The sequence below is a fragment of the Pseudonaja textilis genome, chromosome 3, assembly GCF_049901715.1.
Source record: "Pseudonaja textilis isolate UNSWEBS1 chromosome 3, rPseTex1.2, whole genome shotgun sequence".
In the NCBI taxonomy this organism is placed as follows: domain Eukaryota; kingdom Metazoa; phylum Chordata; class Lepidosauria; order Squamata; family Elapidae; genus Pseudonaja; species Pseudonaja textilis.
This window is the reverse complement of record NC_141992.1, coordinates 191,582,027-191,603,112: the sequence shown is the minus strand read 5'-3', so window position 1 is coordinate 191,603,112 and position 21,086 is coordinate 191,582,027. Positions and strand designations below refer to the sequence as shown.

Below are 21,086 nucleotides of genomic sequence, written 5' to 3'. Positions count from 1 at the left end.
TGCACTCGCTTCAGCAGCTGACGCTCAGCAATCTGTTGTGCCGCACAAAGCAGCTGCACTCCAAAAGCAGGGAATAAAAGTCAGTATGGGAACCCGGGCAGGTGGGTGGGCCCAACAGCAGTTCTTCAGAGAGAACGGGTTCAGTCTCGGCTGATCTTCAGCACTACTGGTATGCCAGAATATCACCACTGCCTGATCTGTGAACTGGCACCAGGCTACGGCATGCCAGAAACGTGGCCACACAAGAAAGAGAAGCCGGGTGGAATTCTAACAGTTTGTCCCAATTCAGGTGAAGACCATCTGGGAGCGAACCAGTTTACTCCAATGATCAGCTGCTGTCCCTGCCTGCCCCGGCTCCATACTGACATTTATTGCCTGTTTTTGAAGCTCAGCTACATCGCGCCCTACAGCAGTTTGCTGAGCGTCAGCTGTTGAAGACACAAGGCGAGTGCAGGAGAAGGTCAGTAGGAAAGCCTTTGCGCATGTTTAAAGCATGCCCACCAAGTCATGCCCCACCGAACCGGCGGTAAAACAATTTGAATCCCATCACTGAGCGAAGCCCTCATCTGTGGGGTGCAGATAACTCCTTTTGGTCCATGGGAAAACCTCTCTCCATGGAACCAGTCCCTGGGTGCCTGGAGGCTAAAACATACAACGAACGGTTGCAGGAATTGGGCTTGGCTAGTCTAGTAAAGAGAAGGACCAGGGGAGACATAGTAGCGGCCTTCCAATATTTGAAGGACTGCCAGAGGAAGGAAGGGGTCAAGCTATTTTCTAAAGTGCCTGTAGGCCAGACAAGGAATAATGGATGGAAACTGACCAAGGAGAGATTTAACCTGGAAATAAGGAGAAATTTTCTGACAGTGAGAACAATCAACCAATGGAACAGAAGTTGCCCTCAGAAGTTGTAGGAACGCCATCACTTGAGACTTTCAAGAAGAGATTGGACTGCTATTTGTCAGAAATGGTGTAGGGTCTCCCGCTTGGGTGGGGGTTGGACTAGATGACCTACAAGCTCCCTTCCAACTCTGATTATCTGTATCTGTATCTGTCCAATAAACATGTTTTCTGAGGTACGTTCCTGCCTTGGAGTTCTGATTGGATGCGTTACTCGGAACACTTGACATCTGGTGTATCGTTTCTCCATAAAGTCTACACTGCCAATAACTGGCATGTTATGGGATTTTGGTCTTAAACCAGTTTTGCTCCTCTTCATTGCCTACTCCCTTGTGCAACCCTTTTGTAACTTTCCCATTGGTTCTGACAGGTGACCGAAGAGGAAGAATCAGCTAATCACACCGTGATGATTCAGGAAACTTTGCAACCGGCTTCAATGGAGTTGGGCGAGCAGCACCATTTGGTGGTCTCCTCAGATGACATGGAAGGCATTGGGACAGTGACCGTTTATACTCAGGGTGGAGAGGCCTCGGAACTGATTGTTTATGTGCAAGAAGCCCTGCAGCCGATGGAAGTGCAGGAAGAAGCTGGACAGGATATCTAAATCAAGTCTTCTGGGCAGGTAAGTAGGTAGGTAAGCCCCCTGGCCCTGGAGGATGAGTCTTCATTGGCATATTGCAAGTGTTCTGACCCAGCCTTAGCAGAAGCAAGAAACAGACTCCTTGTCACGAAAAACCCCTCTTTGTTTACCTCTTGGGAATTAATGGCATTCACACACTGAAAAGTCCAGGCAATAGTCCTTCAAAGAGTTAACGGCAGTAACCGACCTTATCAGTTCCTTACAATCATTGCAAAGCCGTGAACTCCCAGCCGAAAAGCTGCAAATTCTCTGAGCAAAATCTTCAGAAATACGAACCATTGTCTCCTATGACAAACACTCCCCTTTCCTTCTATTTATTTCCCAGCCAGGGAGGGGCCATTCAGTGTCCACATGTGCTTTGCTTCCCGAGTCGACTCCTTGTCCTCCATTGTTCCCCTCTCCTAACACTCCTGCACATACACGCATCTGGAACAGGCCCCAGCTGTTCTTCCTCCTCACTCATATCAGCCTCCAAAGGCAGTTGCCTCTCCGGTGGCTGGGAAATGTCGGATGGCCCTGGCTCTATCTCTGCGTCCGATGCAGAGCATCCATCAGAGCCTTGCCCAGACTCCAGAACTGGCCCAAATTCCTCCCCAACCATTGCAGCTGACTCTGCCGCCAGCTCTGCTAGCAGCTGGCAGACCACAACAGCAAGCCATTTGGGGAGAAACCCCTAAAGTTGGCATGGCAAGAGTTGGTACATTCCAACAACTCTGTGACTCTCTGCCTAACTAATTTTTCTCCACTGATAAAGTTACTTGGATGAGCAAAGAAACATCTCAGATTTACAAACTTTGGTCCAGTTGCCTTGATTCAACCTTTAGGCATCTCCTGACACTGCTCAGTTATTTCCCAGTTTGACAGCAAGCATAAATGGTACTTCCTGCAACTACTAAATCCATGGTGTGTTTCACTCCTGGTAGATGTGAGGGTGGGCAGTTGATTGGATTTCAGGTGGTCCTTGACTTACGACCACAATTGAGACCAGAATATCTTGTCAGGGCTCCAACAAATCCACCCTCATTCAAATCAAAAAAGTAAATTGGTTTATTAGAAATTGCCATGTTGGCGCATGGCTGGATGCAGCCAATACTAAATTACATCATACATTTCCCCCTTGACCCTGGTCTTTCCCCCACCCCCTGGATGTGACTTCTCCAATGGGACACATCCACCTCCAAGAGTCATCCATCATGTTCTCCAATAACCTTCTTGTGCTCCGACAACTTTGAGCTGCTGAGGTGATTATCTAGGCATTTCAAGAAGGCCTTGTTTTTCCCCACTCCCTTTTTCTGGCAGCTAAAAAGACCAAAGGAGTATCTTTTTAGTTGACATATCTATTGCCTAAGCATGATAATTTGTTAAGTGAGCCCTGCCTGATTATATGACCTCTTTTTGTCATAGTTGTTAAAGCGAATTCCTGCGGTTGTTAAGCAAATCACACGGCCGTTAAACAAATCCACCTTCTCCCATTGACTTTGTTGGAAGCCAGCTGGGAAGATTGCAAAATGGCAACCGCATGACCTCAGGACATGGCAACCATTGTAAATGCACGATGGCTGCCAAGCGCCTGAATTTTGATCATGTGACCATGGAGATGCTGCAGTAGACCTAAGTGTGAGGACCGGCTGCAAGTCACTTTTCCAGTGGCTGTTCAGAGTATCACAACATAAATTCAGCACCAGAAAAGTAAAGACAGGTGACCAAGGCTTCATTTAACTTCTTTATGAACATATAAAGTCATTTTTACAATACCAGTTGTAGTTTTTCTCCAACATGGAGCAAACTCAAACCGAAGCAGACATGTTACGAGTTCAGAGCAGAACAGCAACTCAGGAGCTCAGAAACAGACACCAGTTTCACTTTAGTTCATCAGGGAAGCAAGACACACAGCAGAGGAGAGAAACACTTTCATTTTCAATAGACAGACCCAGAGCTTAACATACCTTCAGAGCTGCAGAGCTTAATATAGAGCCACGCCTAGGCTACTTCTAGTTTCAGTTTCCAAACAGTCCCCATTGGCTGACTTAGTTGCTATGCCTATTCATTGGCTGACTTTGTTACCATGCTCTATTCCAGTTCATGAATATACTCTGACAGTAACTGAATGCTCGCTAAACAAATGAACGTAAGTCGAGGACCTCCCCGATGGCTTTTCTCAGGAGACTTCTGTTACATGTATACTGAGCCATGATGCATTTCTTTCTCTTTTTTTAAATGCCTTTTTTTTCACGAATCCCCTTTCCTTTTCTCCCAAGGAACTCGAGAGATCACAGCCTCTTATTCCACCGATCCCAATACCTTCTTCAGGGATCAAATTAGCATCCTGAACAACATCTGTGCGAGGAGACTTCAGCCAAACCAACCAGGAGGAGTGATCATCTGGCAAAGCGCCACAGGGCTCGATAAAACTATCTGGGCGTGTTGTAGGCACCTTAAGAAGAGGGTAGTGTTTTTAAAAGACTCTTTTAATCACAGTTTGAAAAGCTTTTTGAGAATGCTAAAGGACAATCAGGCAAAAGAGAAAGGCCCAGGCAAGCTGCTTTTAAGGATAAAGCTCCATAGCTTATTTCTTCCCTTTGTTGGCTCCCTAGATTGCTTCTAGGAAGAAATTGGCCTTTTTTTTAATCTTCTAAAGGAGCTTTGCTTTGTGAGTTTTGAAAAAACCCAGAACGTGATTTGAGTTTTTGAAGACTCAAGAATGTTATCTTGAAGGAACTGGCTTCTCTTAGATCGTTCATCTTTTAATTTCTTCTCCTTCCAGTTTCTCGAGGATGCAAAACTGCCACCGTAGTTTTTCCCAGATGCCCTGGTTCCTATTAGAAAGGAAATATTTAATTGTCACCATGTATTTGAGGCACATAAATTGTAAATAATTTGAGAAGGCTGGGGAGGTTATAAGCATCCTTGAATTTTTATTTTTCTCCCTGTTCCTCTTTGCAAGATTACAACAGGGTTTTCAGAAGTATAACAAAATGTGTACTTTTTTTTTTCCCTGAGCTTGGCCACTCTATTTCTGATTGATGTTCAATACTGCTGGGTTATGTGTGCCTCATAATACATAATGAATGCAATTTTGAGCCATAGAGAAGTAATTTAGCATCAAGAAAGCTGTGAAAACCAGAGTGATAAAGTGGAATTTGGGTCCTGTTTCCTTGTCTGACAAATATTTGAGCATTTCCTTCATGAAAAGCCCAGTTCTGTAGCCAAAGCTCACATCCATTATGGTTAATCTGTCTTTACAAAACTAAACAATTTGCCATGAAATACATTGGCCACCAGGACTGGTCTAAAGGAAGGCCTAATTTTTACTAAGCCTTCTTGAAGAGTGGGATAAACGAAGGCTAGGAGGCTCAAGCAAAATTGCAATAGGTATTTTGTCCATGTTTCTAAGAAGTATTCCCCAATGGGGTGAACATTCTGCTATCCATGAAGGAAGCCAGACTGTTTCCAGCAGTCCAGTATATTCTAGTTGCAATCATGCTGGTTGGGGGATTCTGGAAGTTGGAAGTCCACAAGTTTTAAAGTTGCCAAGGTTGGACATCCCTAATTTATGGGGAAACATTGCTTCTCAGTTTGCTTAGGGGAAAAAAGAGATGTTATGATTCGCACCCAATCATATGAAGAGTTTACCATTCATCCTCTGAGGAACAATGCCAACAGATCATGGTTAAAACCTGAGGTTGATTTTTTTTGTTATTCTGAGGGAGAAAGGGTGAGGGGGGAAAAACAGGAATAACCTGACTTCTTTTATCCTATGAATGTTTACATTATCAAAGCACCCATTTGTGATCGTAAACAGAAATTCTATCATCCGACGTATGAAACAGCTTAGAGTTTAATTCTTGTGACTTATTATGTCTAAGGTCTTCAAGAGACTTCTATCAAAAAAAAAAGTGGTATTTTAAAATATACAAGTTTTAAATAGGCAATCCAATTTTGGGGTGGAAGGGGAGACTCCAGGCCCTGTGTCCAACCACACTATTGACTGCCAGTGTCTCAATTCTTTTCCCTGTAGTTTTGCTCGAAAGGAAGAATGCAACATATTAAGTCCTCATCTAGATTTAATGTGGTTTTTTCAGAAGAAAAAAGAAAAGAAAAAGAAAGAAAAGAAAGAAAGAAAAACAAGAATTGAAACAAATTCTTACTACCTCCCCATTATTTATTACATTAAATTATTAAATTTATTGAGTGCATATGCCACTGAATCATTGAAATTCCTACCGGCTTAAAAGCATAAATAAAACATACCCAGTAGAGGGAAAAAATAGAGTAAAATCTTCACAGTAAGACAGGAAAAGTAATGCATAACTCCCAGCACACATAACATTGCAACTCCGAATAAATAAAAAAACCAAATTATTAGGTGTAACACCAAAAAAAAAAATAATCATTGTCGCTGATTTCCAAAAAAAGATTATAATCTCCTTATGTCCATCATCCTTCCCCAAAATATTCAGTGCAGCTCTCACTACTCAGGAGTTACTTCCAGCTGCCTTAAATCCTTAATATATGGAAGAGACCTTCTGGTCACCAAGTTCTATTTTTTGTTGCAACTGAAATCTATACTTGTATATTTTCGCATCAGGTTATGCTATTTCCATCCTGCAAAGGTAATTAGCTTTACGGTGATGCATTACTCTCCACCTTAGAGCTAGATTTTGGGAACAGAAGGAGGAAGAGGAAAAGGATCTCATTGGGAGCAAACTAGGTTTGTAACTATAATTTGGTTTAAAACAAAAACCTCGACGAGTCACTCTTTGCCACAGGAATGAAATAAAACTAACATTACAGGCTTATAAATATCCATATCCATGCTTCAAAAATAGCTAGCTTCCCTCAAAAGCCAGAACTTACTTTCCTGCACCTGCTTATAGTAACTTGAATTGGTATCGAGTATTGCTGGATTAAATTAATTCTGCAAAAGGGATGAAGGATGGGTTTTAAATAAAAACCTCCAAATATTACAAACTGATGGTGCCGCTCCCTTGGGATTAAAACTTTTGTTTTAAACAAAACAGGTTTTGTTTTGTTAGTGATCTTAAAGGACTTCCTAAAAATTCCTCTGTACTCCACTTGCCAAATCTACTTAGGGGATCTTAAGGACTGTCTTGTTAATATGTAAAAAGGTGTTTCCACATCTTTAATTGTAAATTCTCTCCAGCTCAAATAATGGTACAGACGGGGAAAACAGAGAGCAAGAGAAGGTTTGCAATATCTGTGGCAGCAGCTTCTCAAATGAGGGTGCATTCTTTGGTTGAGGGGAGCATGCCTGCAAGATTATTGTCATGTGCATATAGCCACAAATTCATCATTGTACACCTCCCTTATCTTGGGAGGGGGAGTGTCCACCAAACCAATAAATCCACCAAACCAATAAATCCTTTTCAGAGTCTCCTTTTGCTTGGATAGTCAGAATGCAATATACCATAACATGCAATATTATTGTGTTCTATATTGTGTATACAGTACAGGTTTAGTTAGTTTAGTTTAGTTTATTGTCATTGCACCTCGCACAACAAAATCAAACACCATCTTCAGTGCACTTCATGACCATGAAAATTAACACCAACACACATCCTTCACACTCCACACATTGAATTGAAAAACCCCAACACCACACCAACACTGCATTATACAGTAGAATTCAACAGAGCTACTGCCCTGGGATAGAAGCGGTTTTTCAGCCTATTTGTCCTTGTTTGTATTGTCCTGTACCGTCTGCCAGATGGTAATAGGTCAAAAAAATGGGTTCCCAGGATGAGATGGATCTTTGAGAATGTTTTGAACTTTCTTAAGGCAGCGGGAGCTCTAAAGCTCTTCCAAAGAGGAGAGAGGGCAACCCATGATCCTCTGGGCAATGACATTAACCCTCTGGAGTGCTTTCCTATCTGCCCCTGTGCAATTGGTAAACCATACAGAGGTGCAGTAAGTTAAGATACTCTCTATGGTGCAGCAGTAGAAGGTCACCAGCAGTTTTTCATTCAGTTGTTGTTTCCTGAAAAGTCTCAGGTAGTATAATCTCTGCTGGGCCCTTTTGACCAGTGCTGTAAAGTGAGCACTCCAGGTCAGGTCCTGTTTGATGGTAACACCCAGAAACTTAAAACTAGCCACTTGCTCCACTTGGTCTCCATTGATAAGCAAGGGCTCATTGTCTGATCTGTTCCTTCTACAGTCCACTATAAGTTCCTTGGTCTTATTGGTGTTGAGGATCAAGTTATTGTCTCCACACCACGAAAGCAACCGGTCTACCTCATCTCGGTAGGCAGACTCATCCCCAAGGGTGGGATTCTGTCAGTTCGCACCTATTCTCTAGAACCAGTTGTTAACATTCTAAGCAGTTCGGAGAACCGGTTGTTAGAAGAAATTACTGGCCTAATCCTGTAAGGAAAGCAAGAAGGAAACATTCTGGTATTGCTTACAGAAACTGCCTCTCCGTTAACCCTTATTACATTCTTGGCAGGATTAGACTTCTTGTCTCAGGAACATCCCTGGAGTTTTTTTTTCCCTCCTTTGCTGTTACTTTGCTTGTGTGCAGTGACCATTTAAAGTTACAATGGCACTGAAAAAAGTGACTTACGACCATTTTTCACACTTACGACTGTTGCAGCATCCCCACAGTCATGAGAGGCCAGGCGAGGAGATGCATGCCTCGATGTGAGTGATATTGAGTTGACCACACCCAGCCAGTCACATGACCACCAAGCCATGTCCACCATCTAAGCCACGCCCACAGAACCGGTTGTTAAAAAATTTGAATCCCACCCCTGCTCATCCCCCACACCCCAGGAGATGAGTCCCACCACCCATCTGCAAATTTAGCAATAGCATTACTAGCATGAGTGGGAATGCAGTCATGTGTCAGGGCTCCAAGAAATCCACCCTCATTCAAGTTCAAAGTCTCTAGCCACATCTCAGAGAAAAGAAACTTGATTTATTAGAAGTTGCCATGTTGGCGTATGGCTGGGTGCAGCCGATACTAAATCACATCATACATTTCTCCCTTAACCCTGGCCTTCCCCCCAATGGGACACATCCACCTCCAAGAGTCATCCATCATGCTCTCCAATAACCTTCTTATGCTCCGACAACTTTGAGCTGCTGAGGTGATTATTAGGCATTTCAAGAAGGCCTTGTTTTCCCCACTCCCTTTTTCTGGCAGCTAAAAAGACCAAAGGAGTATCTTTTTAGTTGACATCATGAACCACTCTGGTGTACCAGTGTTAAGAATAAGGGCTGAAGAGGTATGATTAGCTAATCTGACCTACTGTGAGCGGCCAGACAGGAAATCTATAATCCAAAAGGTAGTCCTCAACTTATAACCCTTCATTTAGTGACTGTTCAAACTTATAACAGTGCTGGGAAAAAAGTAACTTGACTGTTTTTTACCCTTATGACTGTAGCACCACCTCCATAGCCACGTGATCAACATTCAGATGCTCGGCAAATGACTCGTATTTATGATGGTTGCAGTGTCCCGGGGGTTGTGTGACCCCCTTTTGCGACCCTCTGACAAGCAAAGTCAATGGGGAAGCCAGATTCACTTTACGACCATGTTACTAACTTGCCAACTGCAGTTATTCACTTAACGACCAAGAAAGCTTGTAAAACGGGCCAAAAACCCATTCATCAATTGCCTTGCTTAGCAACAACAATGTTGGGCTCGCTTGTGGTAAGCCGAGGACTCCCTGCATATGGTAGAATATCATAAAGGTCGTCCTCGACTTACAACAGTTTGTTTAGTGACCATTCAAAGTTACAACGGCACTGAAAATGAGGGACTTGGGGTCATTTTTCACAATTATGTCCATTGCAGCATCCCTGTGGTCACGTGATTTACATTCGGATGACTCACATGTCGGTCGCTGTGTCCCCGTTTGTGACCGCCTGACGGGCTAAGACAACGGAGAAACCCGATTCACTTCACAACCATTGTTACTAATTGAACAGCTGCAGTGATTTGCTGAATGAATATGGCGAGGAAACGTGTCGCAACACAGGGCAAAAATTCACTTAACAAATTTCTCACCTGGCAAACATGAATTTTGGGCTCAATTGTGGTCGTAAGTTGAGGACTACCCAAAGTCTTCTTTGTCGGTCATAATATATTGTTATTATTTGCATCGGGAGAGTTGGGGGCCAATGGCAGAGGCGTCGTGAAGCTTTTGAAAAGCGAGCTGCCAGTTCAATGAATCCGGCGGCGCTACTGGCACTAATGCCACGCATAACAATGAACCGATCAAAGTGACATCGGAAAGGAACGGCCGATGCTTTCAACGTTGAAAGGTTACCCTCCCTAAATTCCAGATGGCATAGAATTGACAGGAATGCTAAAAAGTATTTTACAAGACGGCTTCACGGTCAAAGAAATCCGTTGTGGTGTTTTTCAGACTTTTATTTTTCAACAATGAGATTCCTTTTTTAAAGAAAGAATAGATGCAATTTAACATGAGAGAGCTATTGTTAGGCGCCAACAACCAGATGCATGTGTGAAGAGTTCAATTAACAGATAACAGATAATCAGAGTTGGAAGGGACCTTGTAGGTCATCTAGTCCAACCTCCCCACCCAAGCAGGAGACCCCACACCATTTCTGACAAATGGCAGTCCCATCTCTTCTTGAAAATCTCAAGTGACGGCGCTCCCACAACTTCCGAGGGCAAGCTGTTCCATTGATTGATTGATCTCCCTGTCAGAAAGTTTCTCCTTATTTCCAGGTTAAATCTCTCCTTGTTCAGTTTCCATCCATTATCCCTTGTCTGGCCTACAGACACTTTAGAAAATAGCTTGACCCCTTCCTCTCTGTGGCAGACCCTCAAATATTGCAAGCCTGCTATCCTGTCTCCCCTGGTCCTTCTCTTCACAAGACTAGCCAAGCCCAGTTTCTGTAACCGTTCTTCGTATGTTTTAGTCTCCAGTCCCCTAATCATCCTGGTTGCTCTTCTCTGTACTTTTTCTAGAGTCTCAAAATTAGCTATGTTATTGGTCATGCTCTTTACACAGGAATTTTCCCAGACTGGCATTTTGCACCTGGACCGGACTGGATAAGGTTTAACAGCATTCAAGTGATGTTGGTCCTTGCTCGTCTGTACCTACATAAGGATTCCAGACTAATTCCCTGCTTGACCCAGTACTCTTCAATATCTTCATAAATGACTTAGATGTGGGAGTAGAAGGGGAACTCCTCAAATTTGCAGATGACACTAAGCTGGCAGGAATAGCCAACACCCCAGAAGATAAGCTCAGCATCCAAAAAGATCTTGACAGACTTTTTTATTTATTTATTTTTATTTTACAACAAAAATTACAAATAAAATGCATCTTTCAGTTATACAGTGTGTCATCCAGGTACATATATCTTGTGCACATATTAATATTTGTATACATTTCTCACTGAGTTTACATTCACTTTATATTCTAGTCCAAGGGTCTCCAATCTTGGCAACTTTAAGACCTGTGGCTTCAAGTCCCAGAATTCCTCAGCTAGAAAAGCTAGCAAAGCTGGCTGAGGAATTCTGGGAGTTGAAGTCCACAGGTCTTAAAGTTGCCAAGGTTGGAGACCTCTGTTCTAGTCAACATTATGTATCATATCACATCGTTATTACAATTATGGGCAATCACTTAAGTGTGCAGCAGCCACCGAAAAAGCTAATACAATCCTTGGTTGTATAAACAGAGGCATAGAATCAAAATCAAGTGATGTATTAGCACCACTTTATAAAGCCTTCGTAAGATCACACTTGGAATACTGCATCCAGTTTTGATCCCCTCATTACAAAAAAGATGTTGAGACTTTGGAAAAAGTGTAAAAGAAGAGCAACTAAGAGGATTGAAAGTCCTGGAGACTAAAACATATGAAGAACAGTTGCAAGAACTGGGCGTGTCTAGTCTAGAGAAAGGAAGGACTAAGGGGTGACATGATAGAAGTGTTCCAGTATTTGAGGGGCTGCCACAAAGAAGGAGGTGACGACTTATTTTCCAAAGCATCAGAAGACAAGAAACAGTGGATGGAAACTAATCAAGGAGAGGAGCAACCTGGAATTAAGGAGAAACTTCCTAATAATAATAACAATTAACCAGTGGGATAGCTTTTCTTCAGACGTTGTGGGTGCTTCATCACTGGAGGTTTTTAAGATGAAACTGGACAGCCACATATCTGTAAAGCTATAGGGTCTCCTACTTGAGCAGGGGGTTGGACTAGAAGACCTCCAAAATCCCTTCCAGCTCTATTCTGGTAGACTCCTACCCCTAGCTCAGCCAGGCTCTCTCCCTGACAGGTACAAAATAGCATCTGTACATCGAGCATGCCTAGAGGACCCACTGCTCCAATTAAATTTCCATCCTGCACACAAAGTCTGAGCTTGTTAATAAGAATTAATTAGACCATCCCTGGAAAATCAACAACCAGCTGGATCTTCAAAACCTTTTCGCATATCCAGCTGATCGTTAGACTCTCCCCTTGGACCATTCAGGATCCAGAAATGCGTATACTACGTCGGATATCTCAGTACGATTTGGTCGTTTCTCCACGTTGGCGGCATGATTGTGTTTTCTTGAAGCCAATAATTATGGATGTGTAGAAAAAAAATAAAATAAAGGGAGCTATTCTCAGCAGGAAATTGGATGCCTATTAAATGGCCCTAGATGGGGATTTTTCATTAGCATTTACATTCCCGGCGAAATGTGAGGCTAACACAGCAAATGAATTTTGTGTTGTGATTCCCAATTAAACTTCATTGTTCGTTTGCAGGGATTACTCCTTGACCTAATCACAAAAACTAAGAGCAACTCCTCCAAAATATAGCAATTTTTTTCCCCAGTAAAAATCCCCTTGAAATAGCTATTCCTTCTATAGCCCATTTGCCACGAAAAACAGCATTTGGAGGAAGGTAGTGATTGGTCACAATATTCACACTATTAGCAAAGAAACCTTCCCAAGTCAATTAAACAATTGCCTGTGTGAATATCTGGCGACAAGGGGTGGGAATGTGGAAATTTAATTTACCATGCGTCACTTACACATTTTCAAGTAAATTATTTTCAAATTGGGCTCTACATTTCCACTGCCCATGGCAGGTATAATTTAAAAGAAAAATTCCAATATATCACTGTCACGCACACCTCTTGCAATTTAAGGCTTGGCTTATTTAGACTGATAACAGCAGCTGCAATCCTTGCTGATTGGGTGTGGAAATTCATGCCTTTCTCGGTCTAAATATGATGCCTTCTGCAACAATATAGACAAAGTGGGAGGGAAATAAGTATATTTTTATCATAATGCCATCTTTATGAGTAAACTAGGACCAGTATTTCATTTGTGTTTTACAAGCATTATATTCCCATTTTAATAATATGTGTTTCCTGCTTTATCTATTCAGTGTCTACCCAAACTAACCTGTTGCCATCAAGGGACTGATCGTTTTAGCTAAGCCAACACTGTTCTTTGTTATCTCAGTCCTGTCATAATGTGAATCTATATCCTTCTGAGTGGATAATTATTAGCCAATGAGCTTCATAACTAATTGGGAATTAAACTCCATTCTCTTCGTTTACAGATCATCTCCCTAAACCACTGCATAATAATCAGGTTCCCACATGCTAAGGATTTTAAGGATGGTGGGTTTATGTCAATATTTTTATTTCATTCCTTCAATTATAATGCTGTTCGGTTGGGGTGACACGATAGCATTATTTGAGGAGCTGCCCCAAGGAAGAGGGAGGGTAACTCTATTCTCCAGAATACCAGAAGGCAAGACAAGAAGCAATGGATGGAAACTAAGCAAATAGACAACTAACCAAGAACTAAGGAGAAATTTCTCGACAGTTACAACAATTAACCAGTGGAGTGGCTTGCCTCCAGAAGTTGTGGGTACCAATAAAGGTGAATAGCAATAGCACATGTACCGCTTCACGGTGCTTTACAGCCCTCTCTAAACAGTTTACAGAGTCAGCCTATTGCCCCCAACAATTTGGGTCCTCATTTTACCCATCTGGGAAGGAGGGAAGGCTGAGTCAACCTTGAGCCTGGTGAGATTTGAACTGCCAAATTGCAGGCAGCCAGCAGGCAGCAGAAGTAGCTTGCACTACTGCACTCTAACCACTGTGCCACGAGGCTCCTATTTTGTATGTATGTATGTTTGTTTGAATGTTTGTAGGTCAGGGTTGAAATGAGATGAGTGTTTCTTGGTGCTCTCTGAGATAATCTTTCTTGCAGGCATTTCATTACCCTAACTAGGTAATATAATCAGTGCTAGTTGTGAGTACTCCAACACAAGATTTTTAACAAAGAGATTGGATAACCATTAATCTGAAATGGTATAGGAACTCCTGCTTGAGCAGGGGGTTGGACTAGACGACCTCTAAGGTCCCTTCCAACTCTTATTTGGCTATGGTTACTATACAGTGTTTTTGTAGAAAGGCGAAAAGGACAATAACAGTCATCTGAACTTAGAGACCCAAACTAATGTAGAAATTGGTGGGGGAGAGAAGTAGAAGTGAATCAGAAGTGATCAAGAACCATGGGAATTATCCTCTCCCGGATCTAAACATGGACTATGGAGGCCAGAATCAGGAAGCAATAGAGCGAGAGTGTCAGACTTGATTGCATCACGACCTGGATCATGATATATCACAACTTTTTTTATTTTTGTGGAGCTGGGGTAGGCATGGTCTGCGCATGGCATATCCAGCCCATGGGCCAACAGTTTGACAGGCCTGCATTAAAGGAAAACACAGTATTTTTAGCTCAGCATTGAACGGTGGAGTCCTTGGTGCTCTCTCACCTTGGTTGTTTTCTTGTAGATGTTTCATTACCCAACTAGGTAACATCATCGATGCTAGAAGGGAGGGGGTATCTTTTAATACTGATGGTGTCACCTAGTTGGGCAATGGAACATCTGCAAGAAAACAATGAAGCTCAGAGACCACCAAGGACCCCACAGAACCAGGCAAGTTTGCCAATCACCATGACATCTCGCTTAGCCCTTCCAAAGTAAGTTGTGATCTAATTCTCTTGAGATTCAGTAGATTAAAGTTATCGCTTCTTGTAGCTTATTGCTGAAAGTTTCTCATAAATAAGAACGCCTAGTTTTTGAAGATGCCTGCAATTGACTGTCCAGAAGAGTTTGAAAAAAGGAGCAGGAGGAAGTAAAAAAAAGAATAACCAAACATACAAAAATAACAGTCGCGGGAACTGGGTATGTCTAGTTCAAGGGTGTCCAACCTTGGCAACTTTAAGACTTGTGGACTTCAACTCCCAGAGTTCCTCAGCCAGCTTTGCTGGCTGAGGAACTCTGGGAATTGAAGTCCACAAGTCTTAAAATTGCCAAGGTTGGACACCCCTGGTCTAGCTTAATGAAAAGTGACCTGATAGCAGCCTTCCAATATCTAAGGAGGTAAACCTATTCTTCAAGTTCAAAGCACCTGAAGACAGGACAAGAAGCAATGGATGGAAACTAACCAAGGAAGGAAGCAACCTAGAACTAAGGAGAAACGTGTCCTCCTAACAGTGAGGACAATTAACCAGTGGAACAATTTGCCTCCAGATATTGGGAGTGCTCCAACATTGGAGGCTTTCAATAAGAGATTGGAGAACCATTTGTCTGAAATGGTGGAAGTTTCCTGCTTGAGCAGGAGGTTGGAATAGAAGACCTCCAAGGTCCCTTCCAACTCAGTTACTCTGTAAAATAGCTCCGTCTTCTCTAATAGGCCTATGTTCAATCAACCAAACAACCAAGCTCAGAGAGCATCAAAGTCCACGAAGATTCTATGTTCTTATAATATTTTCTAACTAATTGGACTAGTTCTGTCAGACTTGTGTTGGAGGCCATTTCCTCAATGAGCTGTGGAATGCATGATTTCTTCTCAGGGAAAACAGTAATTTCTGTCTCGTGCGTCAACCATTTAGCCAACATCTACCATACTACAGTAGTTCTTTTCTCTTTCTCTTTTACATTGAACATACCTGAAGTAGCCTTTGGTTCCTAACATCCTTAGCTCATTATAATCTTTAGCTTTCTTGACACCACCACTTCAAAATCTGAACTACTTCTATAGCCTTACTTCTGACTTCACCTTCTTTTACCCTTTCATGTACATACTTTTGAATGTCACAGTTTCACCCATTTTCATCAAATTAAATTGCCACCTCTCAGTAGGTTGTTTTTTTTTAGCAGCAGCAGTAAAAAAAAAAACACGTTAAGACAGCTTATGGTTTAATAAGTGAAAGTGTCAATTCATTGTGAGAAGAATGGAGATCTTTAACATGTGTTCTTGATTTCCTGAAAGAGGTTTGGTGGGCGTTACCAAGAAAGCAAAGCATAGCTTTGTTCGTAACAACATGTGTTTAAAAGACTTTGGTGGCAAAACTCTAGGCCAGGGCTGTTAAACTCATGGCCCTGAGGCCCAGATGTGTCACAAGCTGGCCACGCACACGCCCAGAGTAGCGAAGGGGAAAAAGTAGGGATACCTCACGTGATGACGCCATGATGATGCAAGTTTGACACCCCTCAACTAGGCAATTCTGGAATGTTAAGCCAATGAGATCTAATAAAAAGATGGATGTGAAAATATCTTCAGACCCCTCACATCCTGGACATAAATTGTTTCAACTGCTACCCTCAAAATGACACTATAGGGCACTGCATACCAGAACAACTAGACATGACAGTTTTTTCCCAAATGCCATCACTATGCTAAATAAATAATTCCCTCAACACTGTCCAACTTATTTACTAAGACGGTATTACTATTATTCCTCTACTACTAGATTATAATATTAATAACACTTCCTAGTACCTTTCTCTTCCCACTTATGACTATGAGCATGTTGTATCTTTACAATTTATATTGTTTTATTTGCTTCCTAGTATGATTTGATTGCTCACCTATGACTATCATTAAATGTTGTATCTTATGATTCTTGATGATTGTATTTTTTTTCCTTTATGTACACTGAGAGCATATGCACCAAAGACAAATTCCTTGTGTGTCCAATCACATTTGGCCAATAAAGAATCCTATCCTATCCTATCCTATCCTATCCTATCCTATCCTATCCTATGCCATGCCATTCCATTATTGCTCTGTTCTGTTCTATTCTATTCTATTCTATTCCATTCCATTCCATTCCATTCCATTCCATTTCATTATTATTCTATCCTGTCCTGTCCTGTCCTGTTCTATCCTATCCTATCCTATCCTATCCTATCCTATCCTATCCTATCCTATCCTATCCTATCCTATCCTATTCCATTCCATTCCATTATTGTTCTATTCTATTCTATTCTATTCTATTCTATTCTATTCTATTCCATCCCATCCCATCCCATCCCATCCCATCCCATCCCATCCTATTCTATTCTATTCTATTCCATTCCATTTCATAATTATTCTATCCTGTCCTGTCCTGTCCTGTCCTGTCCTATCCTATCCTATCCTATCCTATCCTATCCTATCCTATCCTATCCTATCCTATCCTATCCTATCCTATCCCATCCTATCCTATCCTATTCCATTCCATTCCATTATTGCTCTATTCTATTCTATTCTATTCTATTCTATTCTATTCTATTCTATTCCATTCCATTCCATCCCATCCCATCCCATCCCATTCCATTTCATAATTATTCTATCCTGTCCTATCCTATCCTGTCCTGTCCTATCCTATCCTGTCCTATCCTATCCTATCCTATCCTATCCTATCCTATCCTATCCTATCCTATTCCATTCCATTATTATTCTATTATTCTATTCTGTTCTGTTCTATTCTGTTCTATTCTATTCTAATTAGTACATGGACAAGAGACCACCAGGAAATCTTACTCATTAAGTCTAAGCTAGAAAGTGTTTTTTTTTTAAAGAAAAACATAGAAAGGGAAGCATTTTCACCTTGTTGCCACACAAAACTATGTAAGGTTGTGCACTTCACCAGGAACCAATTTGACTTGAAGGAAGATGTAAATCAGTGCAGCTGTTAAATTGTGTAGCATGGTTGTTAAGTGAATCTGGCTTCCCCATTGATTTTGCTTGTCAGAAGGTCACAAAAGGGCATCACGTGAACCCGGGACAATTGCAAACCATCATAAATATGAGTCAGTTGCCAAAGGTCTGAATTATGATTATGTGACCATAGGGATGCTGCAATCAGTCATAAGTGTGAAAATTAGTCACAAGTCACTTTTTCAATGCCGTTGCAACTTTGAATGTATTATGAAACAAATTGTTGTAAGTCGAGGGCTACCTGTATTCCTATCTGCTCAAAATATAGGTTGGAGAAGGAAATAATTATCCAAGCACTGCTTTTGGGTGTGAGCTTAAATTTCCATTGATGCCGTGGATTCTTTCTTTTGGTCCTTATTGATGAAGAAAACTTCACTTTCCCCATTGTCAAATGTCATGTACCCATCTGTAGCAAAGCAAGAAAGCAAGAAATACCCAGAGCAGCAAGAAATACCCAGAGCAACAATTCTTACCACTTGTCTAGGGTAAAAAACTAATCTTCAAAACTTGATTTATGTTGATCTCTGTTAGAAATTCTGTTTACATATAGCACCACAGAGCAAACAAAGCACACAGTCACCATGTGCTTTACTGCTCAACTGTTTAACTGTAACAGGAAACAGGAAACTCTACTTAGAACAAAAAAGCATAGAGCATATATGTGTAAACTTATAAACACTGCCATCTACTGGCTGAATACTACTGTGGTTGTTGCATTAAAAATACACTCCAACTATGAATTTGAACAATCTCATTAAAGAGTCTGCATATCTCCTCCATTTCTTTTTGTCTACTCTTATGCCATGTTAGAAAAGATGAAGAAATAATGGGTCTTACACATGATGTCAAACTATACTAATCCTGGAGTTGGTTGTTCCCTGAGTTGTAAGCCAGTATTTCTCAACCTTGTCATCTTTAAGACATGTGAATTTCAACTCCCAGAATTCCCCAGCCAGGTTGAGAATTCTCGGAATTGAAATTCACACATCTTAAAGCTGACAAGGTTGAGAAACACTATTATAAGCAGATTCAAGCCTGATTAGACCCATCAGCTAAGTTTAAGGTCTCAGGGTATGTTGGAGGCACAATTTAAAAAAAGTTTTTAAAGGAATATTAGAGTTCCTTGCATGTCAACTCAAATACCATTCAGTGTTGTGCTCCCGAGGTTTGAACCAGGTCAGTCAGCAGATGTAGGCTCAAGTGAGGAGGAAGATCTGGCATTGAGATTCAAGCCTGCATTGCTGAGTGACGTTGAGAGGAGTCTGGGGGAGGAGGAGGAGTTGAATCTGAGAGATGAGCCTAATTTATTAGAAGTTTCAGAGACATCTTCCTCTTCTGGAATTCCCTCCCTGATTGTACCTCAGGTGTTAACTGTTAATCAGGAAGGTGTGCCAGAGGCTTCAATAGATGATGAAACTGCCGGATGCTGGCTGGATGCTAGAACCAGGAGAAGATTGAGACATCAATCTCAATTAGAAAAGAGACGTCCAGCCAAGGATTAATGAGACTGACACACCCCTTCAGGGGATATATAAGGAGCGTACTAATGCCTCTTCCCCGCTCGAAGCAAAGTGGATTTTTAGTGCTTTTTGGATTCGGAAGAATACGTTGGAAGCGGCCGTCGAGATTTATGAACAATTCAGCTTTGCCAGACAGATTCCAGGAAGACTGCTAAGGACTGTGTAAACAGAGCAGTTAACTCTTCTGTCTCTGGTTTTGTTTGCGTAAAGTATTTGAACTCTGGAACTTGAGATTCTCACCTGTGGATACAGGTGAGACATAACAATTCAGTATGATATTTCTTGGTAAATGGGCATAGGTTGTAAAGGATATGTTTTCAACCCTCCGCAAAATAGCATGTACAATTTCTAGTTAATTCCTGGGATGATGGATTTCCATCCATTACCCTGAAATTTGTTTGTTTTCCATTTCCATTTTGACACAATATTCACTCGGGATCTATAAAAAAAGAAGAGCTTTCCTTGGCTAGCTGTTTGCAATTCTGCAGAAGACAAATAACTTGACAAGCCCTTAAAGATGATAAGGAGGCAAAGGACCTTGAGCTATTCTTCCTTGGATAAACCCATATTATCTATCCTTAGTTAGAATCAACATCAAAATAAAATTGCTATGGATGTTAAGACACAGAGACTATATTCAAAACAAAGCCATCTGCTTAGAATGTACATGGTCATGATCTGTTTTATGACTATCACAGCTTACAATTGTAACAGGCAGGCTCCGTTACGGTTATAACTCAAGGACTAACTATAAGAGATCTTTAATGAAAGCCTGGGGTAAATTCAGAATCCCAAAAGCACAAGAGGAAGTTGCAACCTTCCTTTGTAGTGTGATAGTCAAGGTTTTGAGTGAATTAAAATACTGGTTTGTGGGTTTCTCAGCACCTGGTAACTTTGGTAACTTTTTCTCTCAACATCTCCCCTCCTTCCATTTATTTCCTGGCCTTCCCACAGTCTCACACTGTTTCTCTCTCTTACCTCTTGTTTTTAATATGACCTCAATTCAACACACCATCCAAAGGCTAAGTGCATTCCTTAGTCTGGAGCAAGGCTGTCAACCTTCCAGTGGGATGCTTAGATCTGGCCCATGGGGCCACCCTGGAAATAGCAAAGAACCAACCTGCAGCAACTCTGCCAGTGAAAACAGAGCTTGTGAGGGTCTCACACAGCCCTCCTGGGCTCCATTTTTGCTGGCAGAGGGTTGTGGGAGGCCGTTGCAGCCAAAAATGGACCCCAGGAGCCAGTGGTGGGATTCAACAATTTTTACTACTGGTTCTATGAGTGTGGCTTGGTGGGTGTGGCAGGGGAAGGATACTGTAAAATCTCCATTCCCTCCCCATTCCTGGGGGAAGGTTACTGCAAAATCCCCATTTCCTCCCTATTCAGAGTTTTGCAGCGTTAATTTACCACCAGAAAAATAAACACAGATGGCTGATGACTTTATAAACATAATAAGTAGATTTTACAAACCAGTTGTAGATTTCTCCAACATGCAGCAAACTCAGACAGAAGTAGACATGTTACAAGTACAGAGCTTCAGCAGTAACTTCAGCAGCTCAGAAACAGACATCAGTTCCACTTTAGTTCAGCGAGCAAGCAGAAGTAAAGCCATTTCATTTTCAACAGACAGACTCAGAGCTCAACATAGCTGCAGAGTTGCAGAGCTTAATATAGAGCCACGCCTAGGCTACTCTTAGTTTCAGTTTGCAAGTGACAAGAGAGAAAACACTGAAATTTAAAGATAAGGAGATTGTGGTTTTGAAACAAGTACCCAGAAGAATGAGAGAGATGAGAAGAGGATACCGATTCTTGACCAAATTGCTACTTTAAAAAGAGGTGAATTATATATAGATGGCTGATTCCAGAAGGTTTAATGTTCACATGGCAAGAACAGAGATACAGAATTGATTCAATTGAGAAAGCTGAATCATTTTATACAGAATATTTCGGAGGGAAAGAGGAAGAGGCAGAAAAGGAAATTTCACTAATTGAATTCCAAGAGGACTGCCAAATGACGACTGAAAAAGCGAA

At 41.6% G+C, this 21,086-nt stretch overlaps 1 protein-coding gene across 2 annotated transcripts in view; it reads left to right on the top strand.

Moving 5' to 3' along the window:
* The window catches only part of ZFAT (zinc finger and AT-hook domain containing), a 121,499-nt gene extending 114,567 nt beyond the window's left edge, over window positions 1-6,932 (top strand). The window contains exons 16-17 of one of the 2 annotated variants that reach the window (XM_026703688.2): window positions 1,268-1,519; window positions 3,796-6,932. In XM_026703688.2, coding sequence (XP_026559473.1) covers window positions 1,268-1,501 — 234 coding nt within the window. In that variant the 3' untranslated portion in view covers window positions 1,502-1,519; window positions 3,796-6,932. Of the gene's footprint in view, window positions 1-1,267; window positions 1,528-3,795 lie in introns of both variants that reach the window. The other variant, XM_087931734.1, reaches the window with a different exon arrangement.
* Window positions 6,933-21,086: the final 14,154 nt, after the last annotated feature.